At 42.5% G+C, this 19,618-nt stretch overlaps 1 protein-coding gene across 2 annotated transcripts in view; it reads left to right on the top strand.

Annotated features, from left to right (window-relative positions):
* The window catches only part of LOC311140825 (diacylglycerol kinase beta-like), a 59,936-nt gene extending 44,389 nt beyond the window's left edge, over positions 1–15,547 (top strand). For both annotated transcript variants that reach the window (XM_084176068.1, XM_084176069.1), the window contains 4 exons: positions 741–936; positions 10,341–10,461; positions 11,456–11,516; positions 13,187–15,547. In XM_084176068.1, the coding sequence (XP_084032194.1) occupies positions 741–936; positions 10,341–10,461; positions 11,456–11,516; positions 13,187–13,294 (486 nt within the window). In that variant the 3' untranslated portion in view covers positions 13,295–15,547. The remainder of the gene's footprint in view (positions 1–740; positions 937–10,340; positions 10,462–11,455; positions 11,517–13,186) is intronic.
* Positions 15,548–19,618: the final 4,071 nt, after the last annotated feature.

Below are 19,618 nucleotides of genomic sequence, written 5' to 3'. Positions count from 1 at the left end.
TTCATGCTCTACAACATTTGCAGAGTACGACCCTACCTTACACAGAAAGCGGCACAGGTCCTAATCCAGGCACTTGTCATCTCCCGTCTGGATTACTGCAACTCGCTGTTGGCTGGGCTCCCTGCCTGTGCCATTAAACCCCTACAACTTATCCAGAACGCTGCAGCCCGTCTGGTGTTCAACCTTCCCAAGTTCTCTCATGTCACCCCGCTCCTCCGCACACTCCACTGGCTTCCAGTTGAGGCTTGCATCTACTACAAGACCATGGTGCTTGCCTACGGAGCTGTGAGTGGAACGGCACCTCCTTACCTTCAGGCTCTGATCAGACCTTACACCCAAACGAGGGCACTACATTCATCCACCTCTGGCCTGCTAGCCCCCCTACCTCTGCGGAAGCACAGTTCCCGCTCAGCCCAGTCAAAGCTATTCGCTGCTCTGGCACCCCAATGGTGGAACAAGCTCCCCCACGACGCCAGGACAGCAGAGTCACTGACCACCTTCCGGAGACACTTGAAACCCTACCTCTTTAAGGAATACCTGGAATAGTATAACATTAATTCATTCTACCCCCCCCCCCCCCATATAAAAATAAAATAAAAGTGGTTGTCCCACTGGCTATCATAAGTTGAATGCACCAATTTGTAAGTCTGCTAAATGACGTAAATGTAATCACTCTCTCTCTTGCTCCCTCCCTCTTCCCTCTCTCTTGCTTTCTTTCCTGACCCTTGTCCTTTGTAAAGTGCGATGGCATCACTCTGGACCTAGACAGCATCTCTTTGGAAGGTATCGCAATTTTAAACATTCCCAGCATGCATGGCGGCTCCAACCTGTGGGGTGAGAGCAGGAAAAGGCGGAGCAACCGCCGGGGAGGGAAGAAGACCCAGGATAAGAGGACAACAGTGCTGGACCCCAAAGAGCTTCAATTTGCTGTCCAAGGTAGCTATTGTAATGATGGATACTGGTGAAATTAAAATGTATTTATTGCAATTCCAACTTTGAGGAAACATTGTTCACATTGTCAATTTCTTTTACATGGAGTATTTTACATAGGTCCTTTAAGGTCTTTTAAAATGTCAAAGGCTAGGTCATATTCAGGTATGCCTCTTACAGATCAGTACTACAACCAAGCATACACAGGGTAACACCAGGCTTGAAATGCTACAACTCCATGGCTGATCGGCTGCCATTTTGTGTATAGATTTTTGAGCATAGAAGACCCTTTCTCCTAATAATCTGTGACACTAAGAGGCAAGACCTTGTCCAAGCTCACATTAGACAGATCAGAGACAAACTTTGGGACAAGTTTTCCATGGCACTGGTATGAATATTTCACCAATGACAAGTTAAATCACAGTGCTTAGATTTGGTTTGGGATGAAGGGGTACGGTTTAATGTCACTGATTCGCACTGTCACTAGACTGGTAATGGCTTGTGTAGGCGGCAGTGGACAACCTAGCCTAATAGGAGCAGACTGTGGGAGCTCAGTGTGAATTCTGCTGCCTTTGTGGGCACTGAATACATAAATATGTCAGAAGGGAGCCCATCAATGAGAATCTATGAATTAACACAGATGATTGTTTAGGAGGAGTTAACGTCAGACGGTAAACTGGTAAACTGTCTACTCATGTCTAGTTTGTGGATGATCACCTTAGTCACTAGTTAAGTTACTGTAAACAAGCATTTATCAACTTCTTATACAATATTATGTAGAGGGTTGTCCTCACATGGAGCAGCATAATGTAGGGGAGTGTAATTCACAGTGGACTAGGGTTACTCCTTGCGCCTCGATCACACCGTCATTGCGTCGCAGCATTGCGTTGCAGAGGCAGTTGCAGTGCGTTCTGTGAGGTGCATACGTTGGATTAATCAAACGTATGCATCAAACTGTATGCGTAGACCGCTTGACAGAAATGGTAGCAGAAGGTGAATGTTAAACTTTTGTTGCACGCATATCCAGATGATGCTGCATACCATTTTGCGCAATGACGCTGTAGGTGTGATCAAGGTGTTAGGGGAGTATTTGTATTGAAAGGTGTACAGTATTTTATTACAAGGGCATTGTACAGATACAGGATCTTAATTTGACCAGTATTGTTGTAGCGAAATAATAGCAACAGGATTTGAACATTTAGTCCATAATGTTGCTTGATTGGTGTTTAGGCTGTTAGCTGGACAAAAGTAGGCCACATGAAAAGTGCAATAATGTTAATGTTTTCAGCGAAAGTATGTACATCACTAAGCTAATCTGCATTTCCTTCGCCACAGGAAGATTCTCAGCAACAAAAGAGTGATCAAATTAATATTCTACATCTGTAGTATGTGGTAGTATTTTGCTGGTGTGTTATGTCCAGGCTTGATTAGATCATAGATCAACCAAATCAGATTCATACAGTGTATAGTTAAAGTCAAATCACACAAGACTGGGCATGTGACAATTTTTTACAGTCAAATGTAAAATTATACCAAGGATGTTTTCATGAATTAGTACCACTGCGATGTACACTGCACTTTATAATAGGCAACCCATTGATTATATATATATATATCCTTCTCAGTTAAAATCAATGTACCAAATCCATTATCTGCCTGTGTGCTTCGCCAACAGTGGAGTATCGAAGAGATTCCCCCTGCTCTTTAATTTCAGTCAATATGAGTCAAGGACTGATGAATGCACCCATTTGGATCATGCATGTTCTTTCTAATATCCTAAGGCATCATCCATTTCATGGAGTTCTACTCTTATAGGCTGGGAGAAAGGCAATTGGCAGAGCCTTATACAGTGAGGGAAAAAAGTATTTGATCCCCTGCTGATTTTGTACGTTTGCCCACTGACAAAGAAATGATCAGTCTATAATTTTAATGGTAGGTTTATTTGAACAGTGAGAGACAGAATAACAACAAAAAAATCAAGAAAATCGCATGTCAAAAATGTTATAAATTGATTTGCATTTTAATGAGGGAAATAAGTATTTGACCCCCTCTCAATCAGAAAGATTTCTGGCTCCCAGGTGTCTTTTATACAGGTAACGAGCTGAGATTAGGAGTACACTCTTAAAGGGCGTGCTCCTAATCTCAGCTTGTTACCTGTATAAAAGACACCTGTCCACAGAAGCAATCAATCAATCAGATTCCAAACTCTCCACCATGGCCAAGACCAAAGAGCTCTCCAAGGATGTCAGGGACAAGATTGTAGACCTACACAAGGCTGGAATGGGCTACAAGACCATCGCCAAGCAGCTTGGTGAGAAGGTGACAACAGTTGGTGCGATTATTCCCAAATGGAAGAAACACAAAAGAACTGTCAATCTCCCTCGGCCTGGGGCTCCATGCAAGATCTCACCTCGTGGAGTTGCAATGATCATGAGAACGGTGAGGAATCAGCCCAGAACTACACGGGAGGATCTTGTCAATGATCTCAAGGCAGCTGGGACCATAGTCACCAAGAAAACAATTGGTAACACACTACGCCGTGAAGGACTGAAATCCTGCAGTGCCCGCAAGGTCCCCCTGCTCAAGAAAGCACATATACATGCCCGTCTGAAGTTTGCCAATGAACATCTGAATGATTCAGAGGAGAACTGGGTGAAAGTGTTGTGGTCAGATGAGACCAAAATGGAGCTCTTTGGCATCAACTCAACTCGCCATGTTTGGAGGAGGAGGAATGCTGCCTATGACCCCAAGAACACCATCCCCACCGTCAAACATGGAGGTGGAAACATTATGCTTTGGGGGTGTTTTTCTGCTAAGGGGACCGGACAACTTCACCGCATCAAAGGGATGATGGACGGGGCCATGTACCGTCAAATCTTGGGTGAGAACCTCCTTCCCTCAGCCAGGGCATTGAAAATGGGTCGTGGATGGGTATTCCAGCATGACAATGACCCAAAACACACAGCCAAGGCAACAAAGGAGTGGCTCAAGAAGAAGCTCATTAAGGTCCTGGAGTGGCCTAGCCAGTCTACAGACCTTAATCCCATAGAAAATCTGTGGAGGGAGCTGAAGGTTTGAGTTGCCAAACGTCAGCCTCGAAACCTTAATGAATTGGAGAAGATCTGCAAAGAGGAGTGGGACAAAATCCCTCCTGAGATGTGTGCAAACCTGGTGGCCAACTACAAGAAACGTCTGACCTCTGTGATTGCCAACAAGGGTTTTGCCACCAAGTACTAAGTCATGTTTTGCAGAGGGGTCAAATACTTATTTCCCTCATTAAAATGCAAATCAATTTATAACATTTTTGACATGTGTTTTTCTGGATTTTTGTTGTTGTTATTCTGTCTCTCACTGTTCAAATAAACCTACCATTAATATTATAGACTGATCATTTCTTTGTCAGTGGGAAAACGTACAAAATCAGCAGGGGATCAAACACTTTTTTCCCTCACTGTAAATGACGGCTTTGGCAAGAGGGCTTAAGATGGTAGTGGTGGTCGGAGATGATCAATTCACACAGCATCGATACACTACAGTAGTCACTCCCTTCCATTAATTCACCCAAAAATCATTTGATTTGGTGTAAAGGATTTTTTTTATCCTAACCCTCAGCCTGAACCTGAAAAGGCACTTAGTGGCCAGTGAGTGAGTGCTGGTTGCTGGTTGCCCTTGCTGAAGGTATGTTCAAGGTGAGAGGCCCAACTTGTCAGATCAGAGAATGGCGTATTAGAGGGGCCCATAAACACAGAGTGCATTAGCCTGGGGGGCCCTGGGGCTGGGGGCCATGGGGGCTGGTGGCTATACGCATACCCAGAGCACGGAGCGCAAAGTGTGGATCAAACTGGGAAAAAACGGCTGACCTTTCTGGAGCTGTTAAGTCGTCCCGCTGTTGACGCCAGGAGACAAGCCCCTCAGGTGGAAGGGAATGGCTATGGGTGAATTATTTAGAACGGGGGCAGAAGGGAAGGGTAACAAGGGGAGGGTGAGGGGGCGTGGAGGGTGGGTGTGGGGGATTGATGCCCTGAGACATGTACCACGGAGATTCCAAAGGTGGTCTCAACGTAGTTCACCCACTCCCTCTCTGTCACTCTGCATGTTGTCAGTGTAGTAGAGACTGCCCTGGACAGGTATTTGACAATGACAAAGATGCTGGGACTAATCTTGCACTGTGACAACTCGATTATGAGGCGTGGGCTGCTTAATGCAGGACTTGGCTGTGTGCGTAAGCAACTGCAACATCTCTGTGACTCGGTCTTGTCTTCTATCTGAGATAAGTGATGTTGATGTGTGAACAGGAATGATTTGGTCTTTATTTGGTCCCCTCTTCTAAACAGATTATTTTGAAACTACTATGAGTGTAAAACTAAATTCCTATTACTTGTATGACTCTGTATTTTCCATTTATCTAAGATAAGTGGGGTTGATGTATGAAGAGGACAAGTTGTAGTGCTAAGCGATTAACTAAAATGTCATTCCCCCCCCCCCCCGGTTATTAAACAAGTAATTGACAGACTTTAGTTCAATTACTTGAATTCCATTTAGTTATGTTTTTTTGTGAGCACAATGCGCCATTTTTCTAGAGCAAAATCAAATTATTAATGAGAGAAATCAAGTCAAGAGCTATGTGGGATGCTGGGCTGAAGGGACTTGTAGTTTTCAGTAAGCAAATATTCAACCTAGTTCAGAGCAGCAATGTGGTAATTAACTATAATGACCATAACCTATTGCACCTGTTCTTTCCGGCTCAGACAGAGATGGATACACTTTTACGCCTGCTACATTAGATTAGATACACAGAGACCGCATAGACCACATGAGAGAGGAATGTACACAACACAACTACGAGTGAGAGAGATAGAGACAGCTTGTGAAAGTATGCCTTATCTACTTTGAAGAACTAGTAAAATGATTTCGTCAGACAGCTCTGCAGCATACTTAGGCAGGCTAGCCTAGTTAAATAGGATGACTACAGACAGTACAGTATGGCTGCTACTGTCTAAGCAGAGATGAGATGATGACTTTAAGGAATGAAAAATAATAAAGCCATCAAATAAAAACGAAGTAATATACACAACTGAAATATTGTATTATTTCATAGTAATTTCCTATGTTTCTGTTGATGTCTACCCAGTGTGGACCTGACAGAGACAATGGAATATTTTCAATGTTTTGGCGATTAAATGATCACTATTTTTGGCTTTGCAATTTCCATTAAAAAGCTCTAAAATCATTTAAATGTCATTATTTCATAATTAATTTAATGTAAAAAATTATTATAATAATCGAAATCCATGATTATTTTGTAGTAATCGAACCGAAACAGAACCGACCTCAAAAAGCACTAATCGCTCAACACTAACAAGTTGTTATTTTTGCTAGATCTATGTTTCCACTTCACCCTCCACCTTTTACCCATTTAAACACTGCATGATGAGTGAATGTGGGTCTTCTCTCAGAGTACAGCACTTGATGATATGTTAGAAAACCTCTTCGCTATCACCAACTCTCAACCAATAACACTTGACCAGAATGATGTAGACAGATTAGTGAGAGCAGACCCATATATTTACATGGCTCTGAGTTAGAGAAACCTGTCCGGAAGTGCTGGTGTCACTAGTGTTGACCTTTTCTTTTTTTTATCACTTGAAAATAAGAAAGAAAATATATCTTTAATCTCTCTCTCGTCTGACATGTGCAACTAGTGCCTCTGAGCTCACATGATTTCCTTTTCAAATCAAATCAAAACTGGAGTCTGTTCTTTCTTCCATGACTATAGACTACAGACCAGGCATCCATCACTATTATTAAACAGGCACTGCACTGGTTGTAACAGTCAGATTGTATTATACACGCATTCATTAATCCTTAAGAGTCTATTGACGCACCTGTGCGTCAATCTAAGTAACATAGTAAAAAAATCCCCATCAAAATCTGTCAGTTAAAGCTAGAGATATCTACGACCCACAAGTGTCACGGGGCTCGTCTGAAGGTAACCCATACAAACGAATGGAAGTATGGAGGTAGTTTTGTGCCCCCAAAAATACGGGGTTAAATCTTTTTTACTGTGTATTTTGCTATTAATGAATGTGTTATTCAATGTGTTTCTATGGGCAATAGTAGTAAAGGCCAAAAATAGTACACGTTTTATTTTGGGGGGATACCTAAAGGGGTCCTAAAATTCAAAATCAAATAGCTAAATGATCCATGGTATGACCATCTTAAAATAATTTCATATGTTAGCTTAGTCCCCCACCCCTCCCCCCAACGGCTTATGCTTTTAGAGGTTAAACAACTGAAGTAGCCTCATGAAAATACTAATACAACCACCACTGTTTATGATAATCATATACCCATCATTTGTTATTTTCAAACATAGGCAAATTCATAAATGTCCATTGATGATCTCCCTGCCCTGACCTTGGTTGCTGAGAGCAGATCACGCTCCTGGCCTTTCCCACAGTAAGCACTCTGGGGTATACTATATGACCTGTGTGTAGCCCCGGGCAACCAGGAATCTCCACACGTTTATCCATCGCCATAGTGACACTGTCCATCATACGTGTCAGCCAGGGGCTGCGTAAGCCAGCAGCGCTAACGTGAGAAGGCATGCTGGGAGGGAGGGCCCAGTGTCAGGTGGTTAGCACACTGTGTACATGCACAGGCACGGAGGCATACACACACACTCACAGCCACGCACGTGCAAACACACATGCATACACACACACACACACACACACACACACACACACACACACACAGGCATGCATGCATAAACACACACATACACACACAGGTGTGAACACACATGTATTCACACACAAGCACGCATGTGCGAACGCACACAAACTCTCTTTTTAGCTCTCATGCCAGGCAAGCTCTCCATTCGCAATTTAACACAGAGGGTGTGGACCCAGCCTGTTGCTATAGTGACAGCTGGACACTACCCCTCAACAGAAACCTCCATAGAAATACAACTATGGTTGATTTATATACTGTATCTACAGTGAGGGAAAAAAGTATTTGATCCCCTGCTGATTTTGTACATTTGCCCACTGACAAAGACATGATCAGTCTATAATTTTAATGGTAGGTTTATTTGAACAGTGAGAGACAGAATAACAACAACAAAAAAACAGAAAAACGCATGTCAAAAATGTTATAAATTGATTTGCATTTTAATGAGGGAAATAAGTATTTGACCCCTCTGCAAAACATGACTTAGTACTTGGTGGCAAAACCCTTGTTGGCAATCACAGAGGTCAGACGTTTCTTGTAGTTGGCCACCAGGTTTGCACACATCTCAGGAGGGATCCTCTTTGCAGATCTTCTCCAAGTCATTAAGGTTTCGAGGCTGACGTTTGGCAACTCGAACCTTCAGCTCCCTCCACAGATGTTCTATGGGATTAAGGTCTGGAGACTGGGTAGGCCACTCCAGGACCTTAATGTGCTTCTTCTTGAGCCACTCCTTTGTTGCCTTGGCTGTGTGTTTTGGGTCATTGTCATGCTGGAATACCCATCCACGACACATTTTCAATGCCCTGGCTGAGGGAAGGAGGTTCTCACCCAAGATTTGACGGTACATGGCCCCGTCCATCGTCCCTTTGATGCGGTGAAGTTGTCCTGTCCCCTTAGCAGAAAAACACCCCCAAAGCATAATGTTTCCACCTCCATGTTTGACGGTGGGGATGGTGTTCTTGGGGTCATAGGCAGAATTCCTCCTCCTCCAAACATGGCGAGTTGAGTTGATGCCAAAGAGCTCAATTTTGGTCTCATCTGACCACAACACTTTCACCCAGTTCTCCTCTGAATCATTCAGATGTTCATTGGCAAACTTCAGACGGGCCTGTATATGTGCTTTCTTGAGCAGGGGGACCTTGCGGGCGCTGCAGGATTTCAGTCCTTCACGGCGTAGTGTGTTACCAATTGTTTTCTTGGTGACTATGGTCCCAGCTGCCTTGAGATCATTGACAAGATCCTCCCGTGTAGTTCTGGGCTGATTCCTCACCGTTCTCATGATCATTGCAACTCCACGAGGTGAGATCTTGCATGGAGCCCCAGGCCGAGGGAGATTGACAGTTCTTTTGTGTTTCTTCCATTTGGGAATAATCGCACCAACTGTTGTCACCTTCTCACCAAGCTGCTTGGCGATGGTCTTGTAGCCCATTCCAGCCTTGTGTAGGTCTACAATCTTGTCCCTGACATCCTTGGAGAGCTCTTTGGTCTTGGCCATGGTGGAGAGTTTGGAATCTGATTGATTGATTGCTTCTGTGGACAGGTGTCTTTTATACAGGTAACAAGCTGAGATTAGGAGCACTCCCTTTAAGAGTGTGCTCCTAATCTCAGCTCGTTACCTGTATAAAAGACACCTGGGAGCCAGACATCTTTCTGATTGAGAGGGGGTCAAATACTTATTTCCCTCATTAAAATGCAAATAAATGTATAACATTTTTGACATGTGTTTTTCTGGATTTTGTTGTTGTTATTCTGTCTCTCACTGTTCAAATAAACCTAACATTAAAATTATAGACTGATCATTTCTTTGTCATTGGGCAAACGTACAAAATCAGCAGGGGATCAAATACTTTTTTCCCTCACTGTATGGTAACTATGGTAATCTAAGGCAACACTCAAACATCTTAGAAGTCCTTAACATGAACCTGGCCCTAGCAGCAGCAACCTAGCATTAGCAACTTAGCACGACAATGACAGCATGCTAGTTTGTTCTACCATACCCACCAAGGCCCTAAAATGGGTCTTAGTTTCAATTAGTGTCTCTCTGCACTCCCAACAGGGCTTAATTTGCGGAGGGGCGAGTAGTCTGAGAGTAGGAGGAATAACAGGCCTGCTGAAACAGATGGGCTCAGCGCGACACTGGGCTTCCAGCAGGGGCAAAATCAATGCTCATAACTTCAAAACAGAAAATAAATTAATAATTATAGGAAGACAAGATTGGTTTGCATTGCCAGCGCAATCTAATTAATAGGTGTTTTGTTTATGGCTGCTGGTTGTTGTTCTTGTTGCTTCTTTTTTTCCTTTCAACAGTGAATATTCAGGCTTTGGAGAGCGGAAGGCAAACTGTGTACCTTGAAAATGAGGCACACCTCCTTTTCGCCTCTTTTATCCCTCCTGTTCTCACCATCTTTCTTCTTCTTCTTCTTCTTCTTCTTCTTCTTCTTCTTCTTCTTCTTCTTCTTCTTCTTCTTCTTCTTCTTCTTCTTCTTCTTCTTCTTCTTCTTCTTCTTCTTCTTCTTCCTCCTCCTTCTTCTTACTCAAGGTGAATGGATTCCTGAGTTAACCAATGGCTTGATTTAGGATCGATTCAAACTGTAATGCTCAGCTCAGGTCAACAGGATGTTCGAGAGATGGTCTGAGTTCTATGTGTAAGTGTGTTTATGGCTCTGTGTCTGCAGACCCGTCAGACCAGCTGTTGGAGGTGGTGGGTCTGGAGGGAGCCATGGAGATGGGACAGATCCATATCGGCCTGAGGAGTGCAGGAAGACGCCTGGCCCAGTGCTCCTCGGTCACCATCAGGTCAGTACCCCTTGACCACAACCACTGATCACTGTCTGACCACAGTTCAAATCAAATCAAATCAAATTGTATTGGTCACATGCGCCGAATACAACAGGTGCAGACATTACAGTGAAATGCTTACTTACAGCCCTTAACCAACAGTGCATTTATTTTTAACAAAAAAAAGTAAAAATAAAACAACAACAAAAAAAGTGTTGAGAAAAAAAAGAGCAGAAGTCAAATAAAATAACAGTAGGGAGGCTATATATACAGGGGGGTACTGGTGCAGAGTCAATGTGCGGGGGCACCGGCTAGTTGAGGTAGTTGAAGTAATATGTACATGTGGGTAGAGTTAAAGTGACTATGCATAAATAATTAACAGAGTAGCAGCAGCGTAAAAAGGATGGGGTGGGGGGGCAGTGCAAATAGTCCGGGTAGCCATGATTAGCTGTTCAGGAGTCTTATGGCTTGGGGGTAGAAGCTGTTGAGAAGTATTTTGGACCTAGACTTGCGGTAGCAGAGAGAACAGTCTATGACTAGGGTGGCTGGAGTCTTTGACAATTTTGAGGGCCTTCCTCTGACACCGCCTGGTATAGAGGTCCTGGATGGCAGGAAGCTTGGCCCCAGTGATGTACTGGGCCGTACGCACTACCCTCTGTAGTGCCTTGCGGTCGGAGGCCAAGCAGTTGCCATACCAGGCGGTGATGCAACCAGTCAGGATGCTCTCGATGGTGCAGCTGTATAATTTTTTGAGGATCTGAGGACCCATGCCAAATCTTTTCAGTCTCCTGAGGGGGAATAGGCTTTGTCGTGCCCTCTTCACGACTGTCTTGGTGTGTTTGGACCATGATAGTTCGTTGGTGATGTGGACACCAAGGAACTTGAAGTTACCTTGTTTTATCCCATCCATTCAACCTTCAGACTTTTTAACAACATAGAAACAATCTAGATGGAAGACATTACAGAAGTCAAGAATAATGTTTTAAGAGGGATTTTTGTTTGTCGTTGTCAGGACTACCAAAGCCCTCCCCATGCAGATTGATGGAGAGCCCTGGATGCAGACTCCCTGTACTGTAGGTCATGTCAATGTTCCGTTTATTGTGGTATTAATGCATGTACAATGTGCTACACACAGGTGGTTCATATAGAAAGTTCATCATCTGCTGCACTCTAAGCTCCCACAGATATTAATGCTTTAAAGTTCTTGAGAGTGAAGTTGCATTGTTTTATACATATTCGTAATTTATCATAACTGATATGTAATAATACAAACCTTTTCTTTTAATGTATTCACCTGGTCCCTCATACAACTCCCCTACACAAGTACAAGTGTTTATTCTGTTTTAAATTTGTGCTGATTAAACCAGTGTTTACTTTTAATTACAATGTGACTTCTCTGACAGCATCACAGATGAAGTGGAGACAGAATTTACATACAGATCTTTCAGTCAATGTGGGAGAATCTAGTGCATGACAAAACAAGTAGTTTATAAGTGCACTTGTGTCTGTTGGCAAAACTCCACAAATCAAAGTTAGGCTCTGACAATACATAATTGTGTGTTGCGTGATTTCCATGGTGAGTTACAGTCAACCTGTTAAATGTTCACAAAAACAGTACAATTAAAATGGGATGATATCCAACTAATTATTAACAAGAACGGTTATGCAAATCATGTTTTGCATGCATAAGATAATTAACCCCATTAATTTGCACTTATAACATGTATTACTACATCTCTATTGTACACTGGCATAACCATTAAAGGGGAATACATTTTTTAAATTAATTATATATAGTCATTGATTCTTGAAGGGTATAACTTATAAATTCCTTAATTATCTTAGTTCAACCCAAAATATACATTTGTTTTACTCTATTGTTTGTAAACCATGCAATTGTAAACAAACACTGACTGTGTAGCGTTAAAACATGGTTAAAAATATATTTTCATCTAATGGATGGTCAATCCCAGTTTTGATGAATTTCAGAGTGGTTACATTCTCCAGCCCCATCCCTCAGCTATTTACCAAAACAGTGGCGGGGTAGCCGCTTTATTGTGGTTTCAACTAAATATTTCCCCTTTACCATAAAATACAAACTATTTTAGCCCTTTAAGCTTTCAAACATGTTCAGCTTCTCTTTCAAGTCCTTCTTTTGTGCTGAACCTTTTTTTGACCTCAATTCCCATGGAAAGGTTAATTTGTCAATTAAGTGATACTCCAGTAACATTAAGTTCAATCATGTTGAATATAATTTGGACATCAAGCCCATACACAATAACGTCCACTACAGTGTTAGAGTTCAGGAACGATGAATGGCATGCTTCTCTTTAAAGTAAAAGGGTTTCTTTTATGCTGATGATTCCATTTACCTTGCTCATTATGCTTGTTTGTACAACGAGGGCTATAGTATAATGAGCTACATACAGGTCAGGGCATACCTTGATGGATGGTATTCACCATTTCATTGATCTGTGGTAGTTTCACTTTTTTTTTATTCTGAAATACTAATAGCATCTAATACTCATAGAATTCAAGCATTAAGCTTTTCTCTGTGGTCGCTTATTGGAATGGCATGATTACATTATTACACATAGACCATGACCTCCCTTGCTGTACAGTGTATGTTCAGTGGGTCCATAAAAATGTGTGTGCTCCATGTTTTGAAAGCATTCAGCCAACCATACCATACCATACCACCATGTAACTCTATCCTGTTTCCCTCACTCTCTGTCCACACCAGATTGAAATAGTGCATAAGAACCAGGCCCCGATGTTGATGGGTCCCCCACAAGGCAACAGCTTCTTCTCCTCTGTGATCCGACGAACATGCAGCGAGAGCAAAGACTGAGAGAGAGACTTCTTCTCCAGAGAAACAAGCCCTCTTACCCATGGAGGTCGCTAGGTTTGATGATAGGATGCTAATTTGTTAGCCTAGCTCCATTTGGGTCACTACGTTATGATGCTAGGATTCCAATTTCTTAGCCTAGCTCCATTCAATAGCATACTGTAGCTGTGCATGCTACAGCTGCCATGGAAATGTCAGTGCCCCCCCTTACTTAATTAGAGTGAGGAACAGAGGCTTTGGTTCATGATGTGGTGCCACTCCACAATGCCAACGCAGTGGCATTGTCCCTCTGGAACAGTTTTTTACCTTCCCAGATTACAACTTTATACCGTTACGATGGCATGTTTTTTTTCGAAATGTCATTTTTAGAGAGGTCTTGTGCAACGTGCCATGTGGATCAAGTCCTTTGAAGGAAGCGACACATTTCTGTCAATCATTGAAAGTCATTTGTATGAGAAGGTATTGATTTATGCTGCATCAATGTTTTTCATGTGTTTGCATTTGAACACCCCAATGCATGATGGACTTTGGATTACTGTTTATGGGGTGAACATATCTTTCAGGGTGCATAAGGACAGTGATGACATTGAGTTGACGTATAGTATAAGTGTTTGGTCTAAGGTAAAGTTTCAGGTTATTTGCTACGCAATTCTTCGGGCACTGACTTTCTCTTCAATGTTGACTTTATCAGAGAATGGATTTAAGAATCTTAAAGGCTTTGTTAGGTTTCCCACTAAACATGTTTGACAGGTTGATGCTCAAATGTCTTGCAGCTGGATCATATAAACTATTTATATTAAGGATCATAGAACAATTAAGGAATATTAATTGGTAACAAATGCATGACACATGTCACATGACATATACACTTTTTCTATATTGCACGGGATATCCAGACAATTTCTTCTAATTGTGCTGTGCACATCTTGAGTTGCATGGATAACCAAGATCTATTTTTGAACCTGTGGAATTGTACTGTGTTGGTCATTTTGAAAGTAAAATACTTTGTCAGGGTTCAACTACTGCCTTTCTCTCACACTATATGAAATCATATCAACCTGAAATCAACCTTTTGTGGTCAGGGAGTCCTGTTTTTCAAGGGCAGGTACTCAGGTATTTTTAAGATATAATATTGCTCAAAGGTTTAAACAATAACTATTATTATACAAAAACCTTTCAAAGAATAGAATTGAGTACACCATGTAGTAGTCCTGTGTAGCTCAGTTGGTAGAGCATGGTGCTTGCAACACCAGGGTTGTGGGTTCGATTCCCACGGGGGACCAGTATGAAAAAATGTATGCACTCATTAACTGTAAGTCGCTCTGGATAAGAGCGTCTGCTAAATGACTAAAATGTAATGTAAATGTAGTACAATTAGCACAGTCGAGACTCCAGAGCAGATTTTGACCTCCTTAGGTCATTGATTTGTTCAGTCTTTTTTAGCTGTTTGCCATTGAGCATGTTTACAATACATCACTCATACATGCATACATTAACCAATTAGAACTCAAGTCCAAATGTGAAATTACTATTGAGCTGGAATTGAAGATCCATCTTGAGAATCAGTCTAATCAATTTGCATGACTGGGTTATTCAGAGACAAGAATAAGCTCTGTGTCCTGCCTCTAGATATCTGTAGAGGCTATTTTGTCTTGCACTAGATGTGCATATAAGTAAGACTATCTATAAGAAGGTCCTGATATTGTGAACCTTTTCTGAATAGTATTTTGTATTTTTAATTTCAGAAATCTATAGTGACTTGTTATTATATTGACATAATTCCTCCAGTTTTCACCTAAACCACTGACCCATTTTACCTCAATATAATATACTACCAAAGATAAACAGAACAAAAGGCCATATTCAGATCAGATCCATACACTGTTTGAAATTCTTCAAATCTGTTACACATGAATGACACACATACAGTACATGAATAGATACATGTTTTCAACTGAAATGCATTCCTGCATGTTTTCTAAGTACAATTCAAGGATAGAAGATTACTGTATTGGATTTCTGTCTCTGTTCAAAGTGCCATCCTGCTTATGGAAGATTTGGTTCCGCCAAGTTTTCCATGACTTTGCTTTGTAAGTGCAGTGTTGGCTTAGTACAGTGAAGTTGTATTTTTGTACACAATGTTATTTTTCTGCATAACGCATTGCTCTTCTCTGTAAATCACGCCAATGTGTTGTTCTGTTCAAAAAGAGCCTGCCTATTTTGACTGAGAAACTAATAATAAAATAATAAAATGTTGTTGTCGTTTGACATGCTCGCTTACATGAGTTTTTACCTTTAACCCTGTCACTCAATGTCACCTGAGACGGGTTGACTGTCACCGACAGGACACTCACTATCCTGTTAGTGTTCTTACACCTGCTCTAAAGCTATTTATACAGTGGATACACTCAAGCCACGAGAGATGCTTGTCAAACTGTCTTATGGCTCATGGTATGTCACACTTGACAGTGCTGTGTACAGTTTACACCCTGACCCTGCGATGACCCTTCAATTACCCTTTAACATGCTTTTTTTTTTGTTGCTTGATTCAACTAAATCGATATATGATTAGTCAGAAATGTCCCTTACCAAACCTAATAATTTCCCTTAGCCTATACTACTTTTAAAATAATGAAAATAATCTTGATTAGATTACATAATTTCATTCCTAACTCCTCATTCATTATGATCTCATTTATATTTTTACTGTGGGCTTATGTTATACATACAAAAATGAATGCCTTCTGCACTAAGTAACTACATGGTATTGCTACTCATTCAATAAAATGTAAAATATCAACTGGAACACACAGCTAATGCTTGTTTTCCTAACTCTCTAGGGATGTTGCAAATGAGTGTTGCATTAGTGTTTACCTCTTCGCTTGGTGTCAGATGGACAGGACACCTACGCTTGACCTGTGTTTCTCAGGCCTCCGGGGGGTTCCATTGGAGTGACATGATACTTCACTTCCTATCCCCATCAACATCTTAGGCAGCAGGTAGCCTAGCAGTTAGAGCATTGTGCCAGTAACCGAAAGGTCGCTGGTTTGAATACCCGAGCCGACAAGGTGAAAAAATCTGTCGATGTGCCCTTGAGCAAAGCACTTAACCCTAATTTGCTCCAGGGGTGACGTACTTCTATGGCTGACCCTGTAAAACAACACATTTCACTGCACCTATCCAGTGTATGTCACAATAAAACATATTTTACCTTTCTTTTAAATAATGTCCATAGGATGGCTTCAATATTGCTACTGACATATAGCACCATTTCAACTGAACATTACATGTGTTTCTGTGGTATTTTCATCAGCCATGCAAGTGAATTGATTAATGTAAAAACCAATTTGTATAATATTAGGAATAACTGTTTAGAATTTCCCATAAATCATTTGATTTTGATATTTGACATTTACATTTTAGTCATTTAGCAGACGCTTACAGATAGTGCATTAATTTAGTGCATTCATAGCTAGGTAGGACAACCTCATATCACATAGCAAGTACTTTTTTCCTCAATAAAGTACAGTTGAAGTCAGAAGTTTACATACACTTAGGTTGGAGTCATTAAAACTTGTTTTTCAACCACTCCACAAATGTATTGTTAACAAACTATAATTTTGGCAAGTCGGTTAGGACATCTACTTTGTGCATGACACAAGTAATTTTTCCAACAATTGTTTACAGACAGATTTCACTTATAATTCACTGTGCCTTTAAACAGTTTGAAAAATTCCAGAAAACGATGTCATGGCTTTAGAAGCTTCTGATAGGCTAATTGACATCATTTGAGTCAATTGGAGATGTACCTGTGGATGTATTTCAAGGCCTACCTTCAAACTCAGTGCCTCTTTGCTTGACATCATGGGAAAATCAAAAGAAATCAGCCAAGACCTCAGAAAATAAATTGTAGACCTCCACAAGTCTGGTTCATCCTTGGGAGCAATTTCCAAACGCCTGAAGGTACCACGTTCATCTGTACAAACAATAGTACGCAAGTATAAACACCATGGGACCACGCAGCCTTCATACTGCTCAGGAAGGAGACGCGTTCTGTCTCCTAGAGATGAACGTACTTTGTTGCGAAATGTGCAAATCATTCCCAGAACAACAGCAAAGGACCTTGTGAAGATGCTGGAGGAAACAGGTACAAAATTATCTATATCCACAGTAAAACGAGTCCTATATCGACATAACCTGAAAGGCCACTCAGCAAGGAAGAAGCCATTGCTCCAAAATCGCCATAAAAAAGCCAGACTACGGTTTGCAACTGCACATGGGGACAAAGATCGTACTTTTTGGAGAAATGTCCTCTGGTCTGATGTAACAAAAATATAACTTTTTGGCCATAATGACCATCGTTATGTTTGGAGGAAAAAGGGGAAGGCTTGCAAGCCGAAGAACACCATCCCAACTGTGAAGCACAGGGGTGGCAGCATCATGCTTTGGGGGTGCTTTTCTGCAGGAGTGACTGGTGCACTTCACAAAATAGATGGCATCATGAGGAAGGAAAATGATGTGGATAAATTGAAGCAACATCTCAAGACGTCAGTCAGGAAGTTAAAGCTTGGTCGCAAATGGGTCTTCCAAATGGACAATGACCCCAAGCATACTTCCGAAGTTGTGGCAAAATGGCTTATGGACAACAAAGTCAAGGTATCCTTTTCTCTCTCGCTCTCCTCCAACACTACTCACTCTGCCCCTACTCAGATGGTAATGTGCCATCGCATCCTTCGCTCTCTCTCTCCCGCTACTCTCTCCTCTTCCATCCTATCATCTCTTCCCTCTGCTAAATCCTTCTCCCTCCGATCTCCTGATTCTGCCTCCTCTCCTCCCTTTCTGCATCTTTTGACTCTCTATGTCTCCTATCCTCCCGGCCGGCTCAGTCCTCCCCTCCTGCTCCGTGGCTTGACAACTCATTGCGAGCTCACAGAAGAGGGCTCCGGGCAGCCGAGCGGAAATTGAGGAAAACTAGACTCCCTGCGGATCTGTCATCTTTTCACTCCCTCCTCTCTACATTCTCTTCCTCTGTTTCCACTGCTAAAGCTACTTTCTACCACTCTAAATGTCAAGCCTCTGCCTCTAACCCTAGGAAGCTCTTTGCCACCTTCTCCTCCCTGCTGAATCCTCCTCCTCCTCCCCCTCCCTCCTCCCTCTCTGTGGATGACTTCTTCAACCATTTTGAAAAGAAGGTTGACGACATCCGATCCTCATTTATTAAGTCAAATGACAACGCTGGTCCTGCTCACACTGCCCTACCCTATGCTTTGACTTCTTTCTCCCCTCTCTCTCTCCAGATGAAATCTTTTGACTTGTGACGGCTGGCCGCCCAACATTCTGCCCGCTTGACCCTATCCCCTCCTCTCTTCTCCAGACCATTTCCGGAGACCTTCTCCCTTACCTCACCTCGCTCATCAACTCATCCTTGACCGCTGGCCATGTCCCTTCTGTCTTCAAGAGAGCGAGAGTTGCACCCCTCCTCAAAAAACCTACACTCGATCCCTCCGATGTCAACAACTACAGACCAGTATCCCTTCTTTCTTTTCTCTCCAAAACTCTTGAGCGTGGCGTCTCTAGCCAACTCTCCTGCTATCTCTCTCAGAATGACCTTCTTGATCCAAACCAGTCAGGTTTCAAGACTGGTCATTCAACTGAGACTGCTCTTCTCTGTGTCACGGAGGCTCTCCGCACTGCTAAATCTAACTCTCTCTCCTCTGCTCTTATCCTTCTAGACCTATCTGCTGCCTTTGATACTGTGAACCATCAGATCCTCCTCTCCACCCTCTCCGAGTTGGGCATCTCCGACGCTGCTCACTCTTGGATTGCGTCCTACCTGACAGGTCGCTCCTACCAGGTGGTGTGGCGAGAATCTGTCTCCGCACCACGTGCTCTCACCACTGGTGTCACCCAGGGCTCAGTTCTAGGCCCTCTCCTATTCTCTCTATACACCAAGTCACTTGGCTCTGTCATATCCTCACATGGTCTCTCCTATCATTGCTACGCAGACGACACACAATTAATTTTCTCCTTTCCCCCTTCTGATAACCAGGTGGCGAATCGCATCTCTGCATGTCTGGCAGACATATCAGTGTGGATGTCGGATCACCACCTCAAGCTGAACCTCGGCAAGACGTAGCTGCTCTTCCTCCCGGGGAAGGACTGCCTGCTCCATGATCTCGCCATCACGATTGATAACTCCATTGTGTCCTCCTCCCAGAGTGCAAAGAACCTTGGCTGCAACTCGCTGTTGGCTGGGCTCCCTGCCTGTGCCATTAAACCCCTACAACTTATCCAGAACGCTGCAGCCCGTCTGGTATTCAACCTTCC

Source organism: Coregonus lavaretus (assembly GCF_964263955.1).
Source record: "Coregonus lavaretus genome assembly, chromosome: 13".
In the NCBI taxonomy this organism is placed as follows: Eukaryota; Metazoa; Chordata; class Actinopteri; order Salmoniformes; family Salmonidae; genus Coregonus; species Coregonus lavaretus.
Note: the sequence above shows the minus strand (reverse complement) of the source record. Positions and strands in the feature narration are given on the sequence as shown.